Consider the following 27,765-nt stretch of genomic DNA (forward strand, 5'->3'; position numbering starts at 1 on the left):
AATCTAGAGAGAAGCTAATCCAAATAAAATAAAATGTTTCCTCGCCGCAGAGTCTGATAGACCACAGACAATAAAACCGAGCAGCTCTGAAAGGTGACTTTACGGTCACTCTTGACGGCAATAACGCATTAAATGTGGAGAAAATGTGTACAGCGATTATAATTTAAGCAACACGAGTATGTGGCTGATGTTTGTTATATGTCTTTGATGAAGCAGCTGTGCTGAGCAGATTTACAGTTACAGTATGAGAGCCAAAGCAACCAGGAGGAGAAGGAGGAGACAGTTCTGGAGTGTGTACACAGCTCAGCCCCTCACCGTGTGTTTAGGTCAGAGCACAGAAGGCCAAGAATCTAATGACTGAGTTTGATGGTCTGTAGAGCAGGTCATGAGCTTCTCGACTGCTTAGAGATACTTTGTCACACAATGTTAGAAAAGAGCCTAAAGGGGGCACGCACTCCTGATGTTTTTCCCAGACTGGGTTCTGATTGTTAAAACAACAACACTGTACTTTACTTACGCATCAGAGAAAAAAAATCCAGATTCTTTAATAAAAACAAATATTTAATTAATATGCATTATTGTCTAAGAAATGCATGGATGATTGCTGCAGCTGTAGATGGGAATGATGACAGGGAGATCAGGCATGGATAGTTTCCTCCTACACACAATGACTCACTAGTTAAAGACTTTGCTTTTGTTCCCTTGTAGGGTTACGTAACACACACACACACACACACACACACACACACACACACACACACACACACACACACACACACTGTTACCTGCATCCGCCAGGTGCAGATTATTTCACAATCACCACTGTGTTATAAAGTGCAGGGAAAACACAAAGTTGTGCAAGAACATATTGACAGAGTGCAGATGCAAGTTAAATAAATGAACACTTTTCAATGTGAAGCTTTTCTTTAGAAAATGCTAAAGCAGATTCACACCTGTTGATGTTAAAAAAAAGTTTTTTTTCTAACACTAACAGAGTAAATAATATCCATCAACACTTAAAGTATTGGCCTAACTCATACTATTATTCTTAGATATAATCAGGCTCATGTCAGTCCACATTACCACATTTTCCTGTGTATTGTCGTCCTCTAGTGGCCGAACACAGAGACGCGTCAAATTTAAGGGTTTCAAATAACAAGTATGAATAATAATAATAATAATAATAATAATAATAATAATAATAATAATAATAATAATAATAAATTAATTATACAAATAATTAACCATTACTAGTATATAATTCATAAAATCTTCAACATAGACACTGAGGAGGACACGCCCCCAGTAATCAGGTAGGTCCAAACTGTTCTCCTGAAACATTTGATATATTGATGCTGCTCTGTTAAACTCCATTATTCACCGGTATGTATGTTGTTAGAATGGCAAAAAAAGTAAAAAGAAATATAAAACAATAAGTTTAATCTGCTTTGCCTCTGCAGCGCCTGTCAATGTCAAAAAGGTGTGACAGCCAATCAAATGCAAGTGGGCGGGACTTGGCGGTTCACACAACACCTGAGCGCGAATTTGAAAGGTGAGAGTGTGAGGTAAGCTGCTGAGGTTTTTATCTTTTACAATAGTTTTACGAGAATGTGATCCAAAATTAGGTGATTCGTGTAATATATAATGCGTTATTAGCAGTGTGACGAGACATGAATCGTTTCAGCAGTATATAATATTATTTCATGTGTATGTAAGTAAGGCAGTAAGTCACGTGTCTGAAAAAAGGTTTCATAAAACAAACAGTGGGAGAAGCATTAAGGACATTTAAAATACAAATATTATCAGCAAATCTATTTATAACAATTCATTTCCATATTTTCTTCATTCTCTTTATTAGGCAACATGCCCCTTTCCCAAGTGCAAACACTGTATGTCCAAATCAAGTCTGTGCTCAAAAAAGGGATGATGGACCTGTAAACACTTGTCCTTATGTCCCTCCAAACCCAAATGCTGTAACTGCATCACATAAAAGAAGATTTTTTCATTGTATTAAACCAAGGTCTAACCTTGTTCTAAAAAGATGGAGGATTTTAATCCCAAACTTCAAACTTGCATTATGAAGCTATACTAGAAATGTCCATATGGGAGGGTGTAGGACAGTTATTAACAGAGAAGGTCCTGGCAGAAGCAGATCTGTTTCTATATCTATAATATAAAAGACGAAAAGATGAAAATGTCCAAATATTTAGCTTGTAATAATTTTAACAATACATTGGTCAGGTTAAACAATCATGCCCTCATTTACTTGATCACATTTGCTGTTTGAAGCTAATAAACAGGGACATTTACTTATGTAGTGTTCATCTACACCAAGATACAATCATGATGCTGATTAAAATGTTTGATATCTGGTTGTACAAACGTTTTTCATTTGAAAAGATTATATTATGTCTCCTGATGCAGCTCAACAAGGGTCTGAGAACAAGCTGAGAGCAGGGGGAGATGTACAATATTTGTTTTTGTTTATTTTCTGTTCATTACAATGCATATTACTTTGCCCTTGATTTGTTTTGCCCATTTTTCCAGGTCTAAGATCCATATAAATAGTACTGAAAACGAGGAGCATCCCAGTAAAAAAGTTCCTAATTTATACATTTATTGGTAAATATCTTAATAAACAGTTACACATTACTACGAATGAATCAGAGTGACTAAGTGCTTATTCCCGATTCTTTGTCACTTCGTTTTTACTTGCTGAAGAAGGAATACGATTGGAATGAAGAAACTTGTGAAAGATAATGTTAGATATCAGATCAAACCAGATGCAGACTTGAACCTTTTATTGGACGTAAAGAGCAAACAACTGAATAGCAGAAAGGACAGAAAACATACACAATTTATTTTTAAACAACAAATTAACAAGATTTTATACTGACGCTTTGTGTGAGGATGAGGATAGGATTGTTGGGACTTTTTGTTTTTCTTCCGCTTTGGCACTGAGCACCATTGTGTTTTGTGCAACAACTCAAACATATTTCACAGTACACGGAAAAAGATACAATAATCTATCTACACTAGACATTCATGTATACATAAAGGTAGAACTACATGACCACAAGGCCCAGCTGATTTCCTATCTTAATCCCATTTCTGCAAAGACATGCCTGTAAAACAAAAGATAAAACAAAAAAAAATAAATAAAATTATAATAATAATATCTCATGACTGCATCCTAGATATAAATAAATGAATCCAGTTTGAGAGAACTATTTGTGTGTGCTTTGGATTTGGAGCTGTATAAAATCTCTCTTCATTTAAAGCCTGAATTTTCAGCATTAAAGAGAGACAGATTGTAAGCGAGATCACAGAACTATGTGATTTCATGCTTGAGGTGACATCTTTGGCAGATATTAAAGACAAACGAGATGTTAAACAGAGGTAATGTGTCCCTCTCTACATCCTATGCGCATGTACAGATACATAACTTAATCTACAGCACTTCTTTCTTGTTCCAGCCAGCTATAGCTAGTTTTATAGCTTATACAAATGATACATCTTTTTACATATGCCATTCATTAGAAGTCATAAAATTGCAAAATAATCTAATCATTAAAAGAACATTCTTGGACGTTATTTTAATATATTCCAGAAGTTATTTCACTTCGCATCATCTATATTTTCTATCATTTCATCAAGTTTTTTCATTTCTTCTTTATTTTTATTGATATTGTATGAGGAGTGAAAACGCCTCTTTGATTTACTGACAAAGTAAATTCTTAATTAAAAAAAGGTTCTTAATGTTCCTATTTGTCATTAACATGCCTTCCAGGCATCCTTTCTGTGTGTTTGCTAAATCAAATCAATCATTTAAGTTATTCTATAATGCAGATAATAATAATAATAATAATAATAATAAAATTGTTGCCTTTCTTTAAATCAGTAAATATAAATAAATGCCATTTTGAAAAACAGCTCAATCAGATAAACATCATCCTCAATCATGCGATCACCATATGACTTATTTAAACATTTCTTAATATATCATTATAGAACATCTTTGGTTAAAAATCTATTGTTTCATTCCAGAAAGAAATCTAAATTAAGTAGAAAGAAAAAAAAACAAAAAAATCTAATAAAAAATTGGAACACCCACACGAAAGACATACACCAAGTTTTAAATTCCAAATATTTTAACATAAATAATCACATGTGGCCTGTGACCACTTATTCATGGCTAAATGATCACATCCTTGTTGGAAATATCAGATTGCGAGCTCCTACACATGCTAACTGAGGAGTGTTATAGCTTGGCTTCTAAATGTGCAACTTTTTCAAAGTGCACATGCAAAACATCAGGCGCTCTCGAACGCAGTGTAGTGGGTTAACGGTGAATCTAGTGCAGTCATCAATAAAGCAGGATTTATATAGTGCTTATATACATGGTGCTAGACCGAAGCTGTGCGTCGACTCGAGGTTTGTCCGAGGGTCCGAGGCTACTCAGAAGCGGAAACTGTCATCGCCGTCTTCTGCGCTTTCAAAGACGATTCCTTCACACAAGGATTCCTACAAAACGAACGAAACAACCCAGAAATGAACGTCTTCCTAAAGAAAACAGAATATCTTGGTATCCATTTTTTCCCAATACGAAAAAAACTAAAATTAAACGTAAATAAAATTGGACAGGGAAAGTGTTGTGTTGTTTTGGATCCAGCGTGATCCCACCCATTGGAATCTGATACTACTGGGGTATAAAGAGGAGGCTGAAGAGCAGAACATCATCTTTAATTAAAAAACTATATTGTGTAAACCATATAGGAATCATCTACATGTGAATTTAAAAGTCTCCATGCAGTATCTAGAGAAACGCCTGTACCTCATTTGTACAATTAACCAATCAGCCAATCCTGTGCAATCTTGCAAATCAGGTTTGATCGTTTTTTTCCCCATCAAACACAAGAATAGGAGAAAAATGATATCTGTGCATTTAACTGTGGCGCAGTTGTTCGAGCAAAGTGAGATGATCTGAGTCTTTTAGAAACTGATGATCTTCAGAGAATTCCTTTTGGGTTCATCCACAAGTTATGCAGGGCAAAAAAACATTTTGATGAGGAAGAGCACATATAAAGAATAGACAGACTGGTTCCAATAACGACTCTTTACAACTACGGTGAACAGAAGTGCAATTGAGCTCATGACATGCTGAACCTGGAGGCAGATGGGCTACAAAAGCAGAAGAATTTGTCAAGTCCAACATCTATCAGCCAGGAGCAGAAGTCTGACCTTACAAGCTTACCGAATCTAAAGAATGGCAAAACGTAACCTTGTCTTTTTCACCTATGATAAACTGATTTTGTGTGTTATATATATATTATATATGAATGTTCCTGTAAGCATGAAGTGCTCAAAGAGAGAACATTTTTGACTGACCCAAATCAGTCACTGAGAAAGCAGAAGTTCACAAAAGTCATCTCTTTGAAAACTCATGTTAGGGAAGTCCTTAGATATTCACCAACAGCAAAAAGTTAAGAAGTTTTCGCCTCCATTTACATAAACTTAGATTTGATTCCCATATGGTTTAAACAGTACATTCAAACATGCAGACTGCGATTCACCTCTTAAAACGTACCAATATACACAGCACAAAAACCCAACCCGCCCGTTCAGATAAGGGTGACCCAAAGAACCACTTTTAAGAGGAACATGCAGAAGAATAAGAGATCTATAACAAATATGCAATATGAGCAATACAAAACTAATACTAAAACAAAAACACCCCATCGATGTGATGTATTTGGGAGCAAAAGAGAGAAATGGTAAAATCCTTCAGTGGAATATATACTCACAGGAAACTGCCTGATACTCGAAGCTATGAAAGAACACAGAGAAAGGTGGGGGGAGAGAGAGAGAGAGAAAGAGATAGAGAGAGAGCAGGGGGTTGAAACATAGAGAGAGGAACAGAGAGGGAATCTGAGGTGCTATAGTCACATGGCCAAGACAAACCAATCAGGTTGAGTTAGCACAATCAACATGACATTAAGCACATCGATTATATACAAACATTTAGCACATTTACACCACAGAGCAGCTGAATTCTCGCATTCGGACTGGATGGAAGGTGATAACAGCAGCTTTGAAAACAAGCTTTATATTTATAAAATTATAGTCTATTATTAATAGAAAATCTAAAGATAACAGCAATTAATATTATTATAAATATTAATAATCATTAACAAGCATTAATATAGTGCTGCTTTTTTTTTTTTTTTTACAACATGATGGAGGACATTAGGTGTCTTCTTTGTGTCTTATTGAGTTTAGTGAAGGACTGTTTATAGTGGCTATAATGGTGTATAATGAGTGGGCCTATAATTGGACAAAAAGCTATATATAGTCATATTTAGATTTTTTTTAAATCATTGGCAAATTTTCATGGTGTAATAGAAATCATAGAAATCATAGAAATCAGGACCTTGATTGGTCAATAATCAGCTTCTTGATTGATCAATTTCAGAATGCCACTAAATACCCATTTGCCTCTCATCTATTCATAGTGTCTGGAAAAAAATCCAGATCATTCATCAGTATAAATCCAACTGCAATGGTGTGGATCAAACTGCAAAATTCAATTAATAAAATGAATAGAGATTGTTCAGAGATAGGATTTAAACCAGAAATGGATTTTTGTTTCCTGTAAAAAAAATTATTAGAACCATTACAAGAGAACTGTAGTGTTTATGCTTCAGAGAGACTAAAGTAAAAAAAAAAAAACAAACAAACAAAAAAAACCCCATACATTGTGTACATTGTACAATTAATAGATATAATTAAATTTAATAATCTACATAATTATCATATAACATGATCATTGATCATGTTATATGATGACCCTATAATGTGCTCAGTTTGGAATTTCAAACAGTTCTGGGTTTTGCAGGGGTGGATAGAAAACGAAATAAATGTAATATGTTACTGTACTTAAGTAGTGTTTTCATGTACTGGAGTGTTTTAATTTGGGGAGACTTACTTTATCTTCACTACATTTAAAAGCTAGATTTATTTATTTATTTATTTATTATTATTTTTTTTTACTAAACTACATTTTGTGAAATCACTCGTTCCTTTTTATTCATGAGTGGATAAAAACGTAACCGGTCAAACAAGCAGCAATCCACCAATCAGGGGAGAGGGTATAATTGGTGGTATCGACCTTTATGATAATAAACCTTACAGTTCAGCATCGGTTCAACAGCAAGGAGAACATTTTGAGAGGAATAAATGATGGAAGAAACTCCTGACTTGAACTTGCCACAACACCGGTGGCCTTATTTGCAAGATTTTTAAATAGGTATAAAAAAAGATGTTGGGCTCATGATCATTTTAATAAATAACAATAGATCATTTTTATTGATTGGTGTGCTAAGAGTAACAGTCTTTTTCACATAAACTCAGTTGATTAAGCAAAGAGTCACAAAAATGATAAAAGGAACATTATAGCCTTAATAAATCATAGTACTTGGACACTTAACTACGTTTGAAGGCAAATACTTTTATTTTACTCTTACTTTTAGTGAAAGTTTAAACAGTGCACTTTTACAAAGTGTATCGTTACTTTAACTATGGCCACCAATGGGTTTTTGACATTGTGACAGACTTATTATTTAGAATTGGCAAAAGGATGTCAAAGAGCTAAAAACATTGTGTTTGACAGTGGCCATCTTAAGGCTGGGATTACTTTCTTTCTCATTCTGAACAAGCTAGATTTAAATTGGACTTTTTTTTTTTACTTGAAACACTAGACATGCTATTTTTGTAGGTTTATTGGTTTTGGTCGTACAAAGACAAACGAGTGAATCTTTAAACTAAAAAAAGTTCTGGACAGCAAATGTGTCTTGGCAGATTGATCACGTTTTGACATTATTGATTGTAGTTCTCAGATACCAGCGTCAGGGAAGAAAAAACAAAACCTCAATGTACAAGTTGTATAATAATATTGATTAATAATAACGCACACTAATCCATTAAAGACAATACATGCTCCACTGATGACTCTCTGCTGCAAGGCTTAAAGGGAGCAGCTGGTAAGCCGAGAGAGAGAGAGAGAGAGAGAGAGAGAGTGAGAAAGAGAGAGAGAGCAGTCCGCCAAGGTCACCGAGGGCAATGTAAAGAGCCAAAATAATCAACCAACACAATCACAACAAGCTTGCAAGAGGACATGCACAAGGACAAGCCTGAGAAACAAGACATATAACACAACCACAGCACACCATGCCGTTAACACAACCAGGATCACGGGATGGGGACAAGATATCTGATATGGTGCTGCATGAGACATTAAGAAGAAATAGGAGAGAACTGATTCGGATGGATTTGGACGAACCGCATTAGTCTGCTGATAACAGCATAATGACCATGGACACTAACTTGGCTGTGCAGCAGCGCCCCTTCAGGAGTATCAGAGAAGTGCAGGGCTGAGGGGGAGGGCGCGAGCGGCAGCCAGGGCCGGTTTCCGGCGCTGTACAGACGCGGACGTTTGACCTGGTCCAGACTGGACAGAGGGGTGTAACTATTCCGCCGAAGCAGGAGGGGGGCCGGAGTCCTCCGAGCTTGCCCCTGGGTCGAGATGGGAGAGACCATGAATGTTATACAAAGAAAAAGAGAGGGTCTAGGAGACAACGAGAGAGAGAGAGAGAGAGCGAGAGAGAGAGGGGGGAAGTTGATTACTCTGGGCCTCACCTCAGTGTTAGAGAGCTGCAAATGGCAAATACACTTTAGATTCTTTAGCTTTTTCATAACACGATACCAAATTATGAAGGCCACATTCCAACACTGCTCCAACATGCCATTGTTGACTCTACAGCTATTTGTTTTAAACCTGTTCGTATTCCAGATCAGGTTTTTCAGATGATGCCTATTTTAGTCAACCTGTTACATGGAGCACTTTTTAAATAGCTTTCATCCTCATACTAACAACCAACACAACATGCTTACATCGTGTGTTTTAATTATAAATGAGTCTCATTTTCAGATTCTGAAGGTTGGTTTTATACCATGTCTCAGGGTTACCTCTTGGAAAGATTATCCTGCTTCTTCCTGCTATCGGGTCATCATTCATTAATGCAGTTCTGTGAATAAATCCAAGTCTTAGCCGTTATTCATAATTGTTTTGTTTACTTCTCAAATGGAAATTTAACTACCTTATATACATCTCAGTGGAAATACTGTAGACTTGGAAGTATTGGGACACAATAAAATAACCACGTGGGTTACACTTTCGACCAGGTAAAGTAAAACAATAAGAAATGTAATTATAATTAAATGGCTTCAAATATGTCAGGTGGGTCACAACAGAAAATTACAACCTTGCGAAATGTACCTAATACTAAAAAAGGAAACTATTAAAGACCGAGCACGGAAGAGAGAAATGATAATTCTATAAAATTTCGAACTTCAAAACAAACAAAGTGATTTGCTACAAATGATGATTGGGCCGAGGGAAGTTCATAACGTGTTGAGAAAAGCAGAAGCAGAAGATAAACAGGCAGCAGTGCTGGGGGAAAAAAAAAATATGCCATTCAAAGTCACATGCAGGACCAGTGGGAGGATGCGTGCATGCACCAAGCAATTATTCTGAGACATCAGCGTGAAATCAAACAAAACTAAATCACAATAACGTTCACAAAGCTCGAGGTTCTGTAAGAGTAGAGTGCTGCTGAGACCGATAAGCTCGACTGACTTACTAATGGTCTGTCTCGGTGTGTGTTCACAGCCTCCACATTCAGATTAAAGAATTCCACTTTGCAGCCTGGAGAAAGTAATTAAGTAAGAAGTTAAGAAGAAGGACACGTGTCGATTGATGGATATGTGACATGGTGCCGGTCCTACCGTAAGCAACAGGGGTGAGTTTCAGAACAGTGTGTAGGGGACACTTTAAATACGGGAGATCATCTGATGGGGAGAAAAACAAAATGTGAGAATACTAAATAGGAGTGTGTATGTACATTCTGTAGGTCAACCTACTTGTTCCTTTTATTATCTAAATCAGCCAGCCTTGTGTGAATGGCTCTATGCCTAAACTCCCATAGATACAATTAATGCTTTTATCAGCCTGAGAACAGATGCGTTGGAACAAAGCATGGTCAAAATTGTATGCAAAATCATGAGAAACGTCATTTTTTTTTAAATATGTTGATAAAAGAGGTCAGGGGAGAATGGTCACACTGGTCTGAACTATGAAAAAATTTATGGTATGTCAAACAGCTACTCTGTGAAATCCTGCTGAACATTAGAAAACATGAGGTAAGGTTAAGGTGAAAGACCACATCTGGTTCCACTCCTGTCTGAGGGAACTGAAACTACAGATTAAGAACCTGTTTACCTGTTTTTTTTTTTTTCAGTGAGTTTATGTACAGTATATGAATACGTTTTATACCTGCGTTCTTATCCAGAAAATAAGCCAAAAGGCATCTCATGACAGCTTGGTGGCAGATGACCAGAACATTTCCCTGTCTCTCTAGTTCCATAATCACCGGCTCCAGACGCTGGACCAGATCCTGATACGACTACAGGGATTATGAAATATGTGCATAATAACATTAACATGCAGTTTTCAATGGCGTCTGGGTTTGACTTTATAACGATAAACCTTAATGGTTACATTAATGGTCGATGTTAACCGCAATAATAAATTGTTAAGCACTGAAAGTTAACGTTATAATTAATATATATGAAGGAGTATGAACAGGAAGACTGCACCTCTCCTCCTGGGTATCTGTAATGATACTTGTCCTGGTCTCGAAGTGCAAACTCTTCCGGGAACGAGTTTTGAATCATCTCGTAGGTCATCTCCTCACACACACCCTGAAACAGAATTCAATAATTATTCAGTATGACTGCAGTAGTTTAATGCATTGGTATTTCAGTAGCTCACCTTATAGTACAACACATTAAGAACTGAAAAGAAAGGATTTGGGGTGTAGGGGTTACACAATTTTACACATTGGTGAAGAACAAACTGAAATTTCAGGCATATATTTACAAACAAATAATTAGTGTTAAACTGGGTGACATTAGAATTGTAGCTCTGCTGCAAAGATAAATTAGTAAAATCATTCAAATGGCCATATAGACATCATAAAGACCATCCAAGTCTCAGGTAATCTGGTGTATTTTTGTTTACTTCTTTTAAAACTGTTAATCCATTTCAAGCTTAATAAGGTTCACTTGGAATACTAACCGCATCAATCTCATTCAGGATCTTCCACTGTTCATACGGCACTCCCAGAGCCTCAGCCGTCTGAATGGATCTTCTCAGTTGGCTGGTCCAAACTTTCAGATCTGACAAGCCATGCTCCTCGATAAACCCACGCAGAGATTTCGCAAACTAGACAAGAAATCATGGGGAGCTGGAATAAACGCTTTGATGCGATAAAATGTGAAGTATTACATCCACAGTATTAAATCCACATCTGCATTCTTTCATAAACCTATAAAGCTCTGTAAATCCTAAAAAATCCTGCTATTCCCTTAACCTCTAAGGTGTGATCTATGTTTTCTCTTGACGCTCAGACCTGCTTGCCACGGGGCGAGAGCTCGGAGTCGCCCCCGATGCGGCCCTGAATGTTGTGGTCACTCTCGCCATGCCGGCACAGGTAGATACAGTGGGAGTGCACACGGATGTTCATGAGGTAGTAGACGATCTTGCTCTGAATGTAGTCCTGTATGCGATTCACCAGGAAACGACGGCCTACGTTCATCACTTTAATGAAGGACAGATCTCTGGAATGGATAACAGAGGCTCAGAAGTCGGCATACACTATAAAAGGTATGTCATCTGACCATCACGTTCACTTTTTTCTCCTTTGTTTTTTTTCAAGCCGATGAAATCACAATGTGTCATTCTTTCATAAGTAAAAGCGGTGTTAGAATAACGCTGTCGTATAAAAGGAATAAAACACTTGTGGAACAGTCAAAAAAACTACGTAATAAAAAATTTGATAAATAATCACAGGTAATCGGAGTATTGTGAATATGTAGGATTATAACATATATGTAACATTTTTCTGTCAAATCTCTTCAACAAATGGTCCTACTTGTCATAATCATCAGGATCCAGGGGTTGGTAAGTGACTTTGTAGCACTCGATACGTTTCAGGAAGTCGTCCATGACTCGTTCTCTGTGACTTTCTGGGTAATCTGGACTAGACACCTTCACTTCCTGTAAAAAATAAAAATACAATTATAAGATACATAGAGGGGAATAACAGCTGTACTACCACAGAGTGTTGAAATGTTGCTGAAACGTTTTTCTTTACCAAAATATTCGCAGCGATAACATCAGGGTCATCGCAGACGGATTCAACAAAAAAGACCTGTGCACATAAACAAAATAAATGCCTTGAAGTGTTCCCATTCCACCTATTTCTTTTAAACCAGACCCTGGATGTAAACAGCACCTTGTACGCATTCTCCTTTACAAAACTCAGGATGAGATCACGCCTCTCTCGGGTTGTATTGGTAGCATCAAATACCTTGACGAGCAAAAGCACAAAAACAGTTACAATGCAATAAACGGAGAAAACGGAATTGCAGAAGATGCCAGTGCTTCACTGGAGAAGATGTAATGTCCAAGTCTTACTGCAATTTGTCCTCCTTCTTCGTTTAGATAAGCCTTCACATCTTGCAGTGCTACCAATGCACACTTCCTGTAGAGAACAACATACACATCTGTACTAAAATTTTCGTAGAAAAAGAAAGACGTAGAAAACCGGCTTCTGCGCATCAAGGCGGAGGTTAAAAACACAATTAGTATGCAAATTTGTTTGTGGTCGACCTAACAAGGCATGTGCAATATATTTATTTATTAATACTCCACAGTGCCAGACAAAAGATTTTTATGGTTTTTTCGACACACCATGTTCCTTTTGTTCATTTGCAACAAACTGGGTCAAAAAGGCAAAAACACACTAGACAGTGAATGACTGAAAGAAAGTTCTGTGGACAGATGAGTCCAAATTTGACATGTCTAGGTCTAACAGAAGAACTTATGTAAGATTGAGAACAGGAGAACAGCTGACTGCCACACAACCAGAGTCAAACATGTAGGGAGATTAATGGTTTGGGGGTGTTTTAAAGCAGGGAAGGCAATTCGTATGGACTGCAGCTAACTGGAACCTACTTCACCTAACAACAAGACAATGACCCAAACCATATGTCTAAGCTCTGTAAGCATTATTTAGAGAGCATACAGTCAGATGGAGTGTTATATAACATGGAATAACCTGCCCAGTCACAAAACCCAAATCCTATTTAACTGCTTTGGGAACACAAGGACAGAAAGAAATCTCCAACTAGTGATGAACATCTTTGGCTTTTACTAAAGGCACGTAAGCATTTTAGCTGAGACACATATGAATATATTTAACATCAGTTATGTTTATGTACTAGGGATGCCACAGAAATATTTCGACTGAAACTTCAGGTTTCTGGGACACTATCTTGATCCAAAAAAAGATTATAGGCCCACAATAAAATGTCAGTAATTAATAAAGTGACTAAGTACACTTGCTCTCCTGGGAAGGTTTTCAGCCTCCCCTCCCTTCTGGGGAGGTTTTCAGCCTTTTTTTTCTTTAATGTAGACAGCTAAAAGAAGTTTACTGAAAATGTATGTACTAATATGTTTCACTCCCTCCATCCCTCAACCTGAAATGGTAGAAATACTCCATGTTCTGAAAGATTCAATTGCTTCTCATTATTTTTTGTATTTTTGTTCGCAAGCAGGAAAAGTATTAATATTGTACAACTCAGATATTATACAGACAGAAACGAACAACACTATCATCAAGTTGGTATAATATGTCATTGTTAATTTGGGAATCCCAATTTACTTTGCAAATTTGCACTTAATTAAGTGAAAGCTTTATCAATATTAAATGCTGATAAGGCAATATTAATGCAGTATGAAAGCATCCTTGCACAGCAGAGGCAGAAGCTCCAGCAGTGTCTGCAGATGGTGCTTGTATCAACATTATCCCATATAAAAACTGGCATCGGCAAACACATGAGTCAGTGTGAGACTTGTCAATAATGCAGAGAGCCAAAATAAAAACAACACTGATCTAAATATATATTATGATTTTTTTTTTACTGCACTTACTTCCTTATTTTCATGGCCTCTTCGTTGTCATGTCTAAAAAAATCATAGGACTTGTATGCTTTCACTGCCTCTCTTCTGTAGACCCCCAGATTAAATACTGCAAAGAAAGACATCAACTCTATTTAATCCTGTGGAACATCCACAAAAAACGTTTTTACTTGATTATAATAGACAATAGGTTGTAATCAGAAATGAGGAAACTCCTTTAATCTCAGACCTAAAAAGTTAGTGTTATATCTGTATTTTGATAGAACGTGCTAACGTTTGTGTAACATATTCTTAACATAAATGTAAAATAAAACTATTATATCAAACACATTGTGGTTTTTTTAGGTAGGTTATGTCAATGCCCTATAAATTACAATGACCCTGTTACTACAGAATTGATATGTGGCATATTTGGAAAAGCGTTTTACTACATAATCTTAAATTTCCTGTTACAGAAATGAACTCGTTAACTTCTGACCAAACGGAATCGAGATCTTAACAACAGGAAATTCTGTCTAAGTCAATAACAAACACAATGCAAATGAACATCAGACCCTCAGACTCTGACCAAATGTTGCTGTAAATATCTGAAAAAAAGTACACTTGTATAAGCACGCACCTTTAGTCGGAACGCCGATCCAGTTAAGATAACGTGTGAGCTTCTTTGACATGTAGGTCTTGCCTCGGGCAGGGAGGCCGATCATGACAATCAGAGTTGGTGAGTTGGTCATGTAAGATGCCCATGCTATTGTTAAAAACACATGTTCAAAATACAGGGATGTACACTTAAAATTTCTTTACTACTACAGATCAGCAAGTACTCACTGAATTAATCTTAATAAAAATGTACAGTACATCACATGCTTAATTGTTAAACTATTTATTACAAGGTTCTACCTAGTGAAGAACAGTTCTGTTTGGATTTTGTAGTATTAATACTGTATTTTTTTTCATTGAAATTTCATTGAAAGCTCCTGTGAACTTTTCATCCTCTTTCCTTGATCCTGCAGAACGTGTTTCAGGATTGAAAACGTCTTTAAAGGTGCTTTACTTTGACTGATTACTGGTCCTGAGATAAAGAAATATGAATCGAGGATTCAAAGAGGTATTAATTCGACTTCTGGCACACACTTATTACGTGGGCTTTAAAGAAAAACAGATAGAGAAACGGTGTTCTGCCTGGAGACAGGGCGTATTTCTGGTTTGGAAATAGAGACCGTAAAACAAATCCTACAATGGAAACCAGATCTAAGGCCAAGAACTCTATAGCAAGTCACGGGTAAAAATATGATTTAATGTCCACCATGGAGCACTGTTTTATACTTTAAAATCTAACAACAACCAAATAGAAATATTCTGTTTATCTTATACTCATCTTGAAAAAAATTTTATTAAAAAAATAAGAATAAAGTAGACATCCATAAGAGGGCATGATTCAGCACAGAGCATCGATTTACTAGAGAGATCAAATCACAGCTTTGATTAAAGCGGGACACAAGGTAATTTCATCATTTCACTCTTGGTTCTGTATGAATTTAACTGTAAGGTTTTTATATCTCGAATCCTGTTTAGACTATTGCATTTAATCGATAACTTACAACACAATTCACTAAAGACAAGCATTCCCCTAGTAATTAGTTAGATGAACTGATAAAAGATCAATTTAATTCCTCACTGGATAGATAGATAAAAAAAGAAAATAAAAAAAGACTGAGTAGCTATGGTTTCAAAATACATATAGTCTTATTAATAGAAAAATGAACACTATGACTTTTACATCAATATTAATAACAATATATATATTTAATTAAATTATATAATGTAAATAAATTATACAATTAAAATTTTTAATTCTCAATGAACTTTTAGGATTTTTTATTTTACTTCAAACATTATTAAATGTCAGGCAATAGCCATTGTTGTCTTATTAGTTCTCTGCTGAATTTATGATTTCCCAGAACAATGTTGGACAATGGTGCATGAGACAAGAAGCGTTTTTTGTTTTTTTTTTACTACAAAGTGAAACCTTATATTTGATCACATCACCTGGTGACACCAAACTTCAACATAAATGCTAAGCACACTGCAGATATTTTAATACCAATATACTCCTTGTGCTTCAGGGTTTTCCTCTAAGCTGGAGCTGTGGTTGTGATCTGGCAGTCAAACTCCGATGAGTTCACGGCTGTCCTTCTACTGTGGTATTTAGGCCAGACTACAGTGGTGCATGTGGGATGTCAGTTTATGAGAAGGACAGGCAGCTGACATATGCAGTCTTTTTTGTAAGCAGTTATAATAAGTGGTAAGTATTTTCTTGGCAAGTCTTTGTGTTTAGGAGAAAAGCTGGCCAATATTAACTCAGCAAGAATAAAAGGACAGCCGCATTACTGCCTTGAAGCTCCAGGTTCTCCAGTTTGATCATGAACACAAGATCTTAATGTGTTGCTCTAAAATACCTCTGGTTTAATCACACCCTACAAACACATGCTGGTGGGTGGATTGACTATTCTACCACGTCCTGTGATCGGCATCCTATCCACAGAGTATTGATCAACTCTGGTCATTTAAATGGATGAATATTAAGAATGACTCTGAGCTTGATCCATCTTAAGGATTAAACTGTACACCAACCTCTGCACCTGTCACTGGAAGGATGTATTTAAACATACATATTTTTGTTTATTCTTCCCTAAGGAGAGAAAACAGGATGATGTTTGCTTACAGCATTGCTTCCCGTTGGCCCTAGGCTCCGCTCGCTTGGCTTCATCACACATGCTGCAGGTTCTTCCACGGGTCCAGGCTCCGTACACTTTATGATCACATGCACTTGCACCCGCGGGAGTATTACTGAGGACCAGGCTTCTGGAGAACAAAACATCAACTGAAATATTGCCTGCATTCCCTATAAAAGTGTTTGGTGCATGTAGTCTACAGTGTTCGGTTCAGCAGCATCAAAAAACCTGCTACGCCATCAGTGTTGAGATCAAGATGTTCGGAAACGGAAATAGACAATAATGGCGCTTCACCGGCTCTGTAGACGTGCTGCACATTCCACTTGTTTAATGGTGATCGGGTCGCTGAGACTCACCGTCGCTGTCTGATTTCAGGAGGTTTCTTATGTTCTCTTCAACGATATCACGCGCTGACCGCAAGGGTGGGATTGTCGTCCTTGCAGCACCTCCGCGCGCGCGCGCGCGCCCACTGACCGGCTTTGACGACCTTCCGAGGCAACGCGATGCCCCGCCTCATTGTCTGAAGGTGTGTGCTGACGTCATTACGCTTTTTTTTCTTCTTTTTTTTTAACCGTAATCCCGCCAGGAGCGCGCATGCGTTGTTTCTGAATTACGTTAGATGAGAACCTGGAGATCTCAAAACTTGCAGGTCAATTAACTGTAAATGTTTTAAATGTAATTAATATATATCCTACATGCTATCAAGGTTGGACTGAAACCGGTTCATTACAAGTGACCCTTCAAAAAGAGTCCAAAAATATAATATAATAATAAAACATATGTATGTATGTAGAAATAAATACAAATCAGTGTAGAAATACAGAATAGCCCCAGTTAAGTTCATGTAGAAATAAATTACAGTATTCAGGGGTGATGTGGTTGTGTATATGAGAGCTTTGTGTAATAATGGTGTGTGTGTTTGTGAGATGTTTGTGTGAAATTGTAATGCGTGTGTATATTCGAGAGAAAAAGCGTTGTGTGTGATTGTGATGTGTATGATTGTGAGAGCTTTGTGTGTAATCGTGATGTTTGTGCGTGGCAGAAGCAGACAGGTGTGGAACATGTTATTTCTCAATGTGTACAATAAGATGACAGACCTCTCTGGAGAAAGAGTAAATATGAAATATACTTTAATAAGCTGTCTAATATAATCTTTTATACTCCATTTGCTTGTTTTCTTTTCCTGCAGTGAAGTGTTTCATTCAACAGCAGTCCTGGTCTCAGTAATGCGCCTGTGACTCAACAAATAGAAATTCCCACAGTCCCAATCCGACCCCTAACAAGAGTGAAAGTTACTATAACAGAAACACGAGACTAAATCAGGATCAGGATGTAAAAAAATAAAAAAATTAGTATACAGTGTACATGTTCACTGCAGGGGTACATTTTGTACCTTTATTCAGGGAAACATAATTGTAAATTAATGGCATTAGGCATACTAAACAAAAAATATTTTCTTTATTTCTAACAGTGCAAGATGTGAATGAATTAAATGGGAGTTCAGGAGGATGTGAAAAACTGGATGTGAGAAGCTGGCATACAGGATTAAGGTATCAATAAAACTTTCAAATGTAAAACCAGGAGAGAATCAGATAGCTGTACAATGCTGCTTTTTCTGAATGTTAATAAAAATATTACTGCCCTACTAAAACTGGATATAACAAAGTTAGCATTGCTTCAAAAACATTTGGCATCTAGTGTTTATCAAAATCATTCACAGTAAGAAGATCTACTTATAGAAAGTTGATCTATAAAGTTTAGAGTTCAGGCATGAAACACAATAGTATGTACTCTACATATATATAATCAGGCCTCAATCAAATTTATTAAAAGTGTGTTTAATATGAACTAAACTGAGTGCACCTACAGGGTAACATCATGCGCCTTGACGCATGCTTTCACATGCCACTCTAATTTGATAGCTTTTATCCCATAAATAGCTCACATTGTTTAAGACATTCTTCATAATACAGTCATAAGGCACTTAGTGGTTTTGTGTGCAGGTGTGGCTTCCTCAGCATGTAGTAACCTTTAAGAGCTTGACTTTCAGAGATTTCAGATCTTAGATCAAGCCAGAAATGTTTGTAAAAATACACAGGTACAAAGAACTTTATCACATGTAGAAATCAGTGAACGTAATCAATTAATGTAACAACACTGTGGAAGGCACTTAAAAGGTAAAATAAAAAAAATCTGTAGTAAATCCATCTAGTGACATTCAGTTATACAAAAGAGTATCTAAGTCATGGAGCTGAAAACAAGATACTAGGAATTATGTTTTAAGACATTACATGGAAGGCAAGGAATTCTCACTCAGTGTAAATAAGCCACTAATCTGAGACGCTTTGGAATGTGCTTAAAAGAATGCAGGTACCTGGACCAGGGATTTGAAAATGATAAGTGAAAGGAACCGAAGTTAAGTTGATTCTACATGTGGGGATTCACAGGAATTTACAGAAGTGTATAAGAGGGATTGGTCATCTAGCAGCATGGAGCACTTTCACTTCGCAGAATGTGTCACGTCACGGTTTGATTTTCCAGAGCTGCACAGAGACAAAAATACAATGATGCAGATCAAACACTTTAGATCATTAGAATTTAGTTCTAGTGAGACTCATCTGTCAACATTCAGTCAGTTCAGAAAAAAAAAACTTTAATATCCCATGAAAGCTCTTAAGAAAATCCTATAAAACCTCTCATTAATAAAAAGAATGATAAATAATGCAGGGTATGTGTAAGAGCAGAAATTTTTGCTCACTCTGATATTGAAGCCTAGCAGGTCACTGATCACAGCTGAGACAGCAGACAGGATAACCACTCTGGTAATGTTGTAGATAAGAGGGTTCACGGTCAGCCCCAACAAGCGAAATGGTGTGTCCAGCTCCTGAAATAAAAACATAAGACTCAAAGTTTAACTTCTGTTGTTAAAATTCTTAAAATCTACTATAAAAAAAATTGTTTTGTGTTCAAATAAAATGAAAAGGCAGATGGCGCTCTTGTTCAGTTTACTGTGCATACCATAGGACGTTTGATAGTAACAGGACTATCAAAACCCAGTAATCAAATCAATTGATATCGAAAAAAATACGAACCCGAATTATATGATAAATAATTGACAAATGTGATAAACCAAATGTTTGTAGTGTAAGGAGGCTCCAAAGGATGATTACTTATTTCCAAATAAATGTCAAAATATGAAACCTGCTGAAACCTGTTCTATCTAACATCTAAACATGCTTTATCTTATAAAACCCTCTTTGTTTTCGTCTCTGTGAAATGTCAGCGACTTGCGGGAATTTGATGGAGCAACTGATAACTTGGGCAAAGGACTTTTCTGGCAAAAAGTCAAAACAGAAAGAGGAAATTACAAGAGGCATATAGGAAGTAGAACAGAGATGAATTTAATAACGGTGAAGTAACAAAAAAAAAAGGAAATACCAATAGAAATTGATGCTGAAGTGGACGGTTATCAAAATATTTTAGAGCACAGGCTCACAACAAACCAACCATTAAGTTCCTTAACAGCCCCTGATTGAGTTACAATGGGGCCACAAATGGTAATGAATGATGGTCTGTTACACCTTTTTTTAAAGGTCTTTCTTGATAAAAACCTTGGCAGCTGAAATTTAAGTGTGAAAGTGTGATTTCTTCTCCTATTAGTGACCTTCATGTTACACAAAGAAATGGAGATTGATACAAAGCTTACTTTTAGTAGTTTTGTGGCCAGTTTTAGCACATTGTTGACTATGCTTAGGTCGTCCTTCTTCTCTGGCTTCTTTTCCATCTTCAGATACAAGTTTATCTAGAGAAGAATGAATGTTAGATCAGGAAACAGAAATCAAGTTTGATTTCTTTACAATGAAATAATCTGTTTTATAAATGTCAATAATTTGGCTATTGTGTGAAGACTGCTGATGTGTTGCTCTGTGTGTTTATCCTGGTAATTGAACACAGACAACCACACACACACACACACACACACACACACAAACACAAGGTTTCAATTCAGATTTTTCTGAAACCGGATGTATGGGATTAAGGAGTTGCGCAGATCGCTACATCTGTAGTTCGGCCTCGAAAACATGACTGTATTCTTACACACCCTGTGAGGAACGCAGATACTATACTTGTGTGTAGTTGTGTTTACCTGTTCAGTGAGCAGCACAGAGGCATTGCTGTACTTATGATTGGTCTCAGCCCCGAGCGTAGCCAGACGCAGCAAGAAGATGAGGAGAGATGCGTCCCATACCAGCAGCTCCCAGTTACTCTCCCACTCCAGGAAAGTGTGGTGGCTATTCAGTACCTACCACCACAAAACACAGACTGGTGTTCATAACCACATTTAGAAACCACTGTGGCTCAAAACCTTGACAAATGTTGTCTGACCTGAGCACAGATGGTGAATGCGATGGACAGGGCTAGGAAGAAGATGGAAGACACAATGACATCCACGGAGCGCTGTGGCCCCCGCCTCTGTAAAAAACAACAACATATGTTTTAGGAATTTGCCATATTTCCATTTGCGAAACAGAATCATTAGTTTAAACAATTCATTTTCAAAAATGGACCTTGAGAAAAGATCGAAGTGAAAGCCACATCTTGATGTTCTGCACCTTCTTCAGTCTAAAGTGAGGGATTGCAGATTTTTTAGCTTTGCGTCCTGATGTGATGTGACTGAAGAGTTTGGCGAAGAGCAGCCGCTGTAAATGGCATGACACACTTATTAAAAAAAGAATGCGCAAAAAAAAAAAGAAAATACAGTACAAGAATTGTGTGTGATTTGCTGACCTGCTATAAAATTCCTTCAGCAATTAATAGCTGATTGATGATTTTCTTTCTTTTGTTTTTCTTTGCAGACTGTATGGTTTTTGTTTTATACCAAATCACCTTTGAATGACTAAATCTGTTTTGTTATTGGGTTGTAAGTTTCAGTAATAAATCAGTTTTATGTGTTGAAAGATGTGGTGTAAAAGGAATGAAGGGTTTTGCGATGTGCTGTGAAACAATCAGTGATGAGAAATTCCACACAGTTATTATAAGAGCTTTCTACAGACACTCGTCATGATTTTCACACCTGTTTGTACGTTCTTTCAGCAACACACATCATGAAGAAGAAAAGACCGCTGAGGAAGACTCTCTCCACAGTGGTGATGAGGAAGAATGAGACCGAGTAGGCACTCGGCGTCCCGGCAGCCATGATGGCCAGTTCGTTGAGGGTGATGGAGTTCAGACGAGTCGTATCAAGCTGCTGAGCCAACCGAAAGCAGAAAGGGAGCAGGGCCAAAGTGGCTGTAACCAGCCCTCCAAAGACCAGGTAACCCATTCCTTGTTCTACCAACTTTACCTGCACAAAGAAGGTGGCAGTATAGACTAATTATAATAGGCAAAAAGGACATCAAAGTCATCAGTAGATAGCAGATATGAGGACTTTTATTCACAAATCTGCCAACAATTACAATTTTTAATTAATATGCTTTTCATAGTTTTATTTAATGCTGTTGAACGTCTACAAGAAGTTCCCTCACCAACCTTTCAAGAATTGCCCACAATGCGGTATAATATATTGTTATTGGCCTCTTATGGTGGTATCCACAGATTTACAGTACTTTCGACTCAAAACTTAACAATGTAATTCCTATGATGGAGAAAAGAGGCGCTCACCTGTGTAAGTATAATGCTGCTGATCTCCAGCACAGACATGTCAGCCTTCTTACACTCACCCTGCTCCCAGATAATGGCACTAACACGATCTTTAGAAGGATGGCAGGCCTGAAGCCATGAAAACTGTTGCTGAAAAACACAGCAAATGCTTTTACAAACTGTCCAACTCTTGTGTTTTAGACTATATAAATGCTCCCAATACATATTTTTGTACAACTCTGGTCACACACCACTGACCTGTGAGAAAGCCTTGTCCTCATCACTGCTGAGGACAATGGGTAGAGGCAAGATGTGGTTATGTGTGTGAAGCCCCTCATCTCCGCTCTCGTTGTTAGCGGAGGAGGCGGAGTCAGAACCCTGCAAAAACTCCTCCCACAACATGTCATCCGAATCGGAGGCAGGTCGAGACTCCCCAGAGGGTTGCACCGGCTTCACCCCTGGAGTTGATGATGTGGCAGTAGATTTCGTGCCGTGTTTTGGTTTCTGCTGTGGACCATAGACAAGCTAATGAACTCCAAACGATAACTGCCTACATATAATACACGTACAGTCACCTCCTCTACAGAAAATCTGACCTGACGATTTGACGTGGCTGCAGATTTGCTTGCATTCAGAAGTCTCTTCCTGAGTCCAGGAGGAGGCTTGGTCTTTTTATTTGGGATGAGTCTATCTCTTGGTTGCCCTGCTACCTCGGCTTCTTCTTCGTCACTGGAAAGCTCTTCAGAGAGCCCCTCCACATTCTTCTTTAGGGAACTCTGCAACGAATAAGACAGAGAGCCTACATTTTTACAATAGTGCAGTTAGTTTTATGTTACTGCCCTTTCAGAACATCAGATCAATTACTAATAAGCTGCTAGTTCCTCATATATTAGACTAAGTGTTACCCGGTTTTTCTGTGGCCTGTAGAAATGCTTGCTCTCTTTGCCATGCCATGGTTTTGGCTCTGCTGCTCCTTTATCTGTCTGATTTGCTCTCTTCACTTTTTTAAACTTCCTCTGTCTAGAAAAAAACAAACATTGATTGGCAAATCGCTGTGGTAAAAGAGAAATAAAACCACGCAGAAAGTGTTGTTCTACAAAAACAAATCTACTTTGATACAACACTTTGTCTTTGATTATTTTACAGCATGCCTTGATGTGTTTTCTTTCGCAAAAAATATATTGATATTATTATATTATATTAATTAAATAAATTCCAATATTTGATCATCTCCTGGTTATTGTGAGCAAAGCCTGCTTACCTTTTCTTTTGAGAAGGGCTTGTTTTCTGGGTGGTAGAGCTTTGGATAGAGGCCAGGCTGGACACTAAGCTGCCCTCAGAAGTTCTGGATGTTTCAGTGGATACTATTTGGCAGTGCACTGTTCCTAGTAGCATCATCAGGCACATCGGGCCTAGGACTTCGCTAGCTGTGGCTGCAGGCACCACGGTAAACAGCAGAGCAGCTGCCACTGTTAAGGAAATGGACACGTATTATACATTTTAATCAAAAAGTAGAGAGAAACAGGAGGAAACTGCAGTAGTGAAAAAAATATCTGTCGCTGATTTTTTACCTTTTTTTTTCTGCATGTTTGTCACACACGTTTCAAATCAGCCAGCAAAGTTTATTAATACACAAAGATAACCAGATAAAATACAAAATGCAGTTTTTTAATGATTATTTCATTTATTAAGGGAAAAAATCCACCCAAGCCTGCCTGGCCTAATGTAAAAAACTAATCGCCTCCCCTCCTTTATTAAGTCATGAATGAACTGTGATTAAACACATTGTTTTGGTAAGCTGAGTTCAATTTCACTTGCCACACCCAGGCCTGATTACTGCCAAAGCTGCTGATTCCAAAAAATCACTTAAATAGAACCTGTGACATGAAGTGAAGCACGTTAAAAGATCTCAAAAAGCAGTACATTGTGCCCCAATCTAAACAAATACTTTCGAGCATGAAAGTCCTGTTTAAGGTCATGTCATAGCATCTCAATCAGATTTTTAGGCCACACCAAAACCTTAATGTGTTGTTTTTTTTTGTTTTTTTGACCCATTAGGAAATGGACTTGTTGGTGTGTTTTGCCTTATTGTCCCGCTGCATAACTCAAATGGCGCTTGAGGTCATGAACTGATAGCCAGACAGTCTCGTTCATGATTTTCTGGTTGAACGCTGAATTCATGATTTCATCAATTATGAAATCATGAATTCAGCGTTCAACCAGAAAATCATGACAAACAGGACTTTCATGCTCGAAAGCCCTCCAATGTGGCTGAATTTAAACAATTAAAGAGTGGGCCAAAATTCCTTTTTTACGGCACAGTATTTGAACTATGTCAACTGTTTGAGCCTTTTCCACTGCCGGAATTTTGCCACTAGAGAACGGCAACTGGTTGTATGGTTTTCGGTGCCTGTTCAAGTGCAGTGACAACAGGAACTAATAGCACATAGAAATAGAGCTAGAACCATAGAATCACAATATATAGAATTGTTCAAGAAATACTCTCAAAAAAAAAAAAAAGACAAGAAATACATCCGTTGTTTGGATGACTTCAAAAAGGTCATTTTGACGTCACTATAATATTTGTTTTCATTACTTTTCCATACATATTTTTTTCATTGATATAAAGTGTATTTAGGGCAGTTATTTTATTGTAGATAGTATAGGCTACATAAGCAAATGGCTATCCAGAAAATTTAAAAATGCAATGTAAAGCTATTTTATTTTTGTCTTTTTTTTCTTCTTCATAATTTGAACTTAACAAATGAAATGTGTGCATTTAGGCACATTTCAGCATTAATAATGTGAATTTTTAACACCACGAGGCAACGAAGCATCAAGTAGAGATTTCTGTGATTTGTGTTTTGTCCATCAGCAAACCTAATAAAAATGGTTACCTTGCAGGAAGTACAGCACCAGTATAGAGGTTGCAATGCATTTGGATGTGACCTGGATCCACCACTTGAAGAAGAATGGGTAGAAAAGAACCCTGACCATGCCTTTACGGGTCAGAGCGGTCCATGGGCTCTCCGGCTTGGCCTTGCTAAATGTGGAGCCTGAAAACAAGAGACTTGTGAGTAGTGCTTACAGACAAAATACTGACTTATTAGTGAAAGTCCTCCGCATTTTCATTATAACCAGTTTCAGGAAGGAAATGTGTTTATTTATTCTGGTTAAAACCTTAAAAAAAAAAAAAAAAAAAGATACTCACCCCTAACCAGGTCAACATCTATGAGGTCAGGCTTGATGTGGCCGGTTTTCTTCGGCTTATTTTTAATTCCCTGCACAAAGTCATCAGTTGTTGTAGTTTCATGATCTTTTATTTAATTACTTTTAAATGAACACCAATTCTTCTTAGAGATTTTTTTTTCCCTAAATGCTATGAACTAATATGTGTGCTGTTAAAGTACCTTCAGTTCAGCCTGTTCCAGTGATTTCTCCCAAATCTGCTGGTCGTAAGCTCCGATCTATGAAACGAAACAGGGGTATATAAGGATATGAGGCCCAGACGTCACTGTATTTTTTCAACCCAGGAAAAAAACCTTCTCACCTTCTCTTGATACCACGCAATTCTTGACATTGTTGGACTATGAAGAAACCTAGGACCTCCAGGAAGGTCATCTGACTCATCTCATACAGTAACTAATATTATTCACAGCCCACGCCCTAAACAAAGGAGAGAGGGGAAGAAGATTTAGAACGTTTATTATGAAAATAAACGTAAAAAAGAAATGTTCACCGGTAGCGAGCGATAGGTGGAAGATGAATGACCTTCCTATAGACCTTAATGAATGTTCCTATGCTTTTGTGACTGAACTCCATCTGTTTCACTAAAATGTTTTCCTCTTGCTATCTTGATCCAAAATTCAGGTTGGGCCTGCTCAGCATTTATAAATAAGCAGATACACGTTTAGAATTTCAGTTTGTGTCCAAGCAAACATCAATTTGACTACAAATAACATCTCACTGGCGTTTAGTATGGCATAATTATTATGCCAAGGTATTTCAGAAACCGCTGATCTCCTGAGATTTTCGGGCACAAACACCTTTGTTTTTAGTAATGAATTCAGAAAGAGCAGCTCTGAAGGAGGAAATACCTTGCTGTTTAAGGGGGAGAATAGCAGGTTTGTGCTGACATGAAGGCTTTGTTAGTCTATGGGGGATGTAGTAGCTTAAGGGTGAAAAGCTCAGAAGTTTAGACCCCAGTATCACCAAGCTGCTACTGCTGGGCCCTTAAGCAAGGCCCTTAACCCTCAGTGCTCCAGAAGCATGATGACTGACTCTACTCTCTGACTGCAGCAGGGGTATGCGAAGAAAGAATTTCTCTTTTCTCTAATGTAGATGTGGCAAGTAAAAAACCTTCTTTCTTACATCCTGAAACACTCTGTACATCCGTGGTGCGCTGAAAAGCATTTAACACTTCAAAAACATTCACTTTTAGACAGCTTAATGAAAACAATAACACAACCAACATCCATATAAGCCAAAGAAAAACCCAACCCTGTGTATTATTAAACCCTATATTTGTTTTTGTTTTATTTTTGATAATTAGTCCTGACTTACCTGGTTTTTCGAGTACAGCGTTGCATGACAGCCCTGATGTTCGGTCTAAAGAGGAAGCTTGCTGTTTAATCAGGAAACGCTTCACACAATAAAGCGACTACCCCGAATAAAACATAACAGGTGCACATATAGACATTTATATACCTTTAGTTAGTGTTAATACTCTCAGTATTCAGCATAAAGACTGTTTATTTCAACAGCTGTTGATAAAAGTTTAAAGCAGCTACACCGCCAGCTACAGAAACACCCTCCCGGCTACGACGCTGTAACAACAGGCGGACGAGCTGAAATATTACTCCAAACAATACACAGTTTATGTCAAAACAAACCCAAAAATGTTTCACAACCTTATAAACCATGAACAATCCCAAAACTTTTCAATAAACTTCAGCCAGACGTCCAGGTAAGCGTGAAGCCTGCGACAACGGTCTTGGTGAAGGCAGCCTTTTCCAAAGTAAAAGAACAACTGTGCTGGAGGGTTAACCCTTTCGGTGTCATTCAATACAAAAAAGACATTAATTTTCATTACAACCCCTTATAAATTGACCATATACACATTATATAGTGTATAGTGTATATAATATTGTACTGAATTGCATATTTAACCCTGTTTCTTACTTGCTCATGTTGCTCATAAACATCAGTAGACATGAGATGCATATAAAACACATATAAATCTCAAACTACTTATGAAATTGTGTTCACAATTAATCATTTCTTATCTGAATT

At 37.3% G+C, this 27,765-nt stretch overlaps 2 protein-coding genes and 1 long non-coding RNA gene across 12 annotated transcripts; 1 reads left to right on the top strand and 2 right to left on the bottom strand.

Annotated features, from left to right (window-relative positions):
- Window positions 1-2,786: 2,786 nt before the first annotated feature.
- pfkfb2b (6-phosphofructo-2-kinase/fructose-2,6-biphosphatase 2b) lies at window positions 2,787-17,346 on the bottom strand. Of its 7 annotated transcripts, XM_083534181.1 has the most exons (18): window positions 17,190-17,343; window positions 16,824-16,963; window positions 14,721-14,846; window positions 14,114-14,210; window positions 12,596-12,662; window positions 12,414-12,488; window positions 12,273-12,329; window positions 12,051-12,175; window positions 11,529-11,736; window positions 11,195-11,341; window positions 10,714-10,818; window positions 10,391-10,520; window positions 9,844-9,906; window positions 9,699-9,763; window positions 8,383-8,571; window positions 5,805-5,827; window positions 4,627-4,702; window positions 2,787-4,524 (listed from the first exon to the last, which is right to left on the bottom strand). In XM_083534181.1, exons 2-18 carry the CDS (start codon window positions 16,873-16,875, stop codon window positions 4,459-4,461), a joined length of 1,671 nt encoding a protein of 556 aa, XP_083390307.1. In that variant the 5' UTR covers window positions 16,876-16,963; window positions 17,190-17,343; the 3' UTR covers window positions 2,787-4,458. The 7 variants fall into 7 exon arrangements, 6 of the variants coding, with proteins under 6 accessions (XP_083390307.1, XP_083390310.1, XP_083390308.1 ...); XR_014532243.1 differs by lacking the exon at window positions 4,627-4,702 and having other exon boundaries at window positions 5,805-7,753; window positions 7,867-8,571; window positions 17,190-17,346; XM_083534184.1 differs by lacking the exon at window positions 8,383-8,571.
- Window positions 17,209-18,912, top strand: LOC310722049. Its single transcript, XR_014532277.1, has 3 exons — window positions 17,209-17,359; window positions 17,876-17,945; window positions 18,305-18,912. It is a non-coding gene; the product is annotated as an uncharacterized lncRNA (long non-coding RNA).
- Window positions 18,202-27,532, bottom strand: phtf1 (putative homeodomain transcription factor 1). Of its 4 annotated transcripts, none has more exons than XM_083534132.1 (18): window positions 27,384-27,532; window positions 27,037-27,081; window positions 26,024-26,139; window positions 25,884-25,940; window positions 25,685-25,754; window positions 25,371-25,529; window positions 23,735-23,942; window positions 23,379-23,493; window positions 23,070-23,249; window positions 22,732-22,977; window positions 22,495-22,623; window positions 21,908-22,177; window positions 21,402-21,533; window positions 21,220-21,306; window positions 20,981-21,136; window positions 20,540-20,635; window positions 19,592-19,717; window positions 18,202-19,376 (listed from the first exon to the last, which is right to left on the bottom strand). In XM_083534132.1, the coding sequence occupies exons 3-18, from the start codon at window positions 26,051-26,053 to the stop codon at window positions 19,356-19,358; spliced, it is 2,082 nt and encodes a 693-aa protein (XP_083390258.1). In that variant the 5' UTR covers window positions 26,054-26,139; window positions 27,037-27,081; window positions 27,384-27,532; the 3' UTR covers window positions 18,202-19,355. The 4 variants fall into 4 exon arrangements, with proteins under 4 accessions (XP_083390258.1, XP_083390256.1, XP_083390259.1 ...); XM_083534130.1 differs by having other exon boundaries at window positions 22,732-22,980; XM_083534133.1 differs by having other exon boundaries at window positions 27,181-27,505.
- Window positions 27,533-27,765: the final 233 nt, after the last annotated feature.

The sequence above is a fragment of the Silurus aristotelis genome (assembly GCF_946808225.1).
Source record: "Silurus aristotelis genome assembly, chromosome: 28".
NCBI classification, from domain to species: domain Eukaryota; kingdom Metazoa; phylum Chordata; class Actinopteri; order Siluriformes; family Siluridae; genus Silurus; species Silurus aristotelis.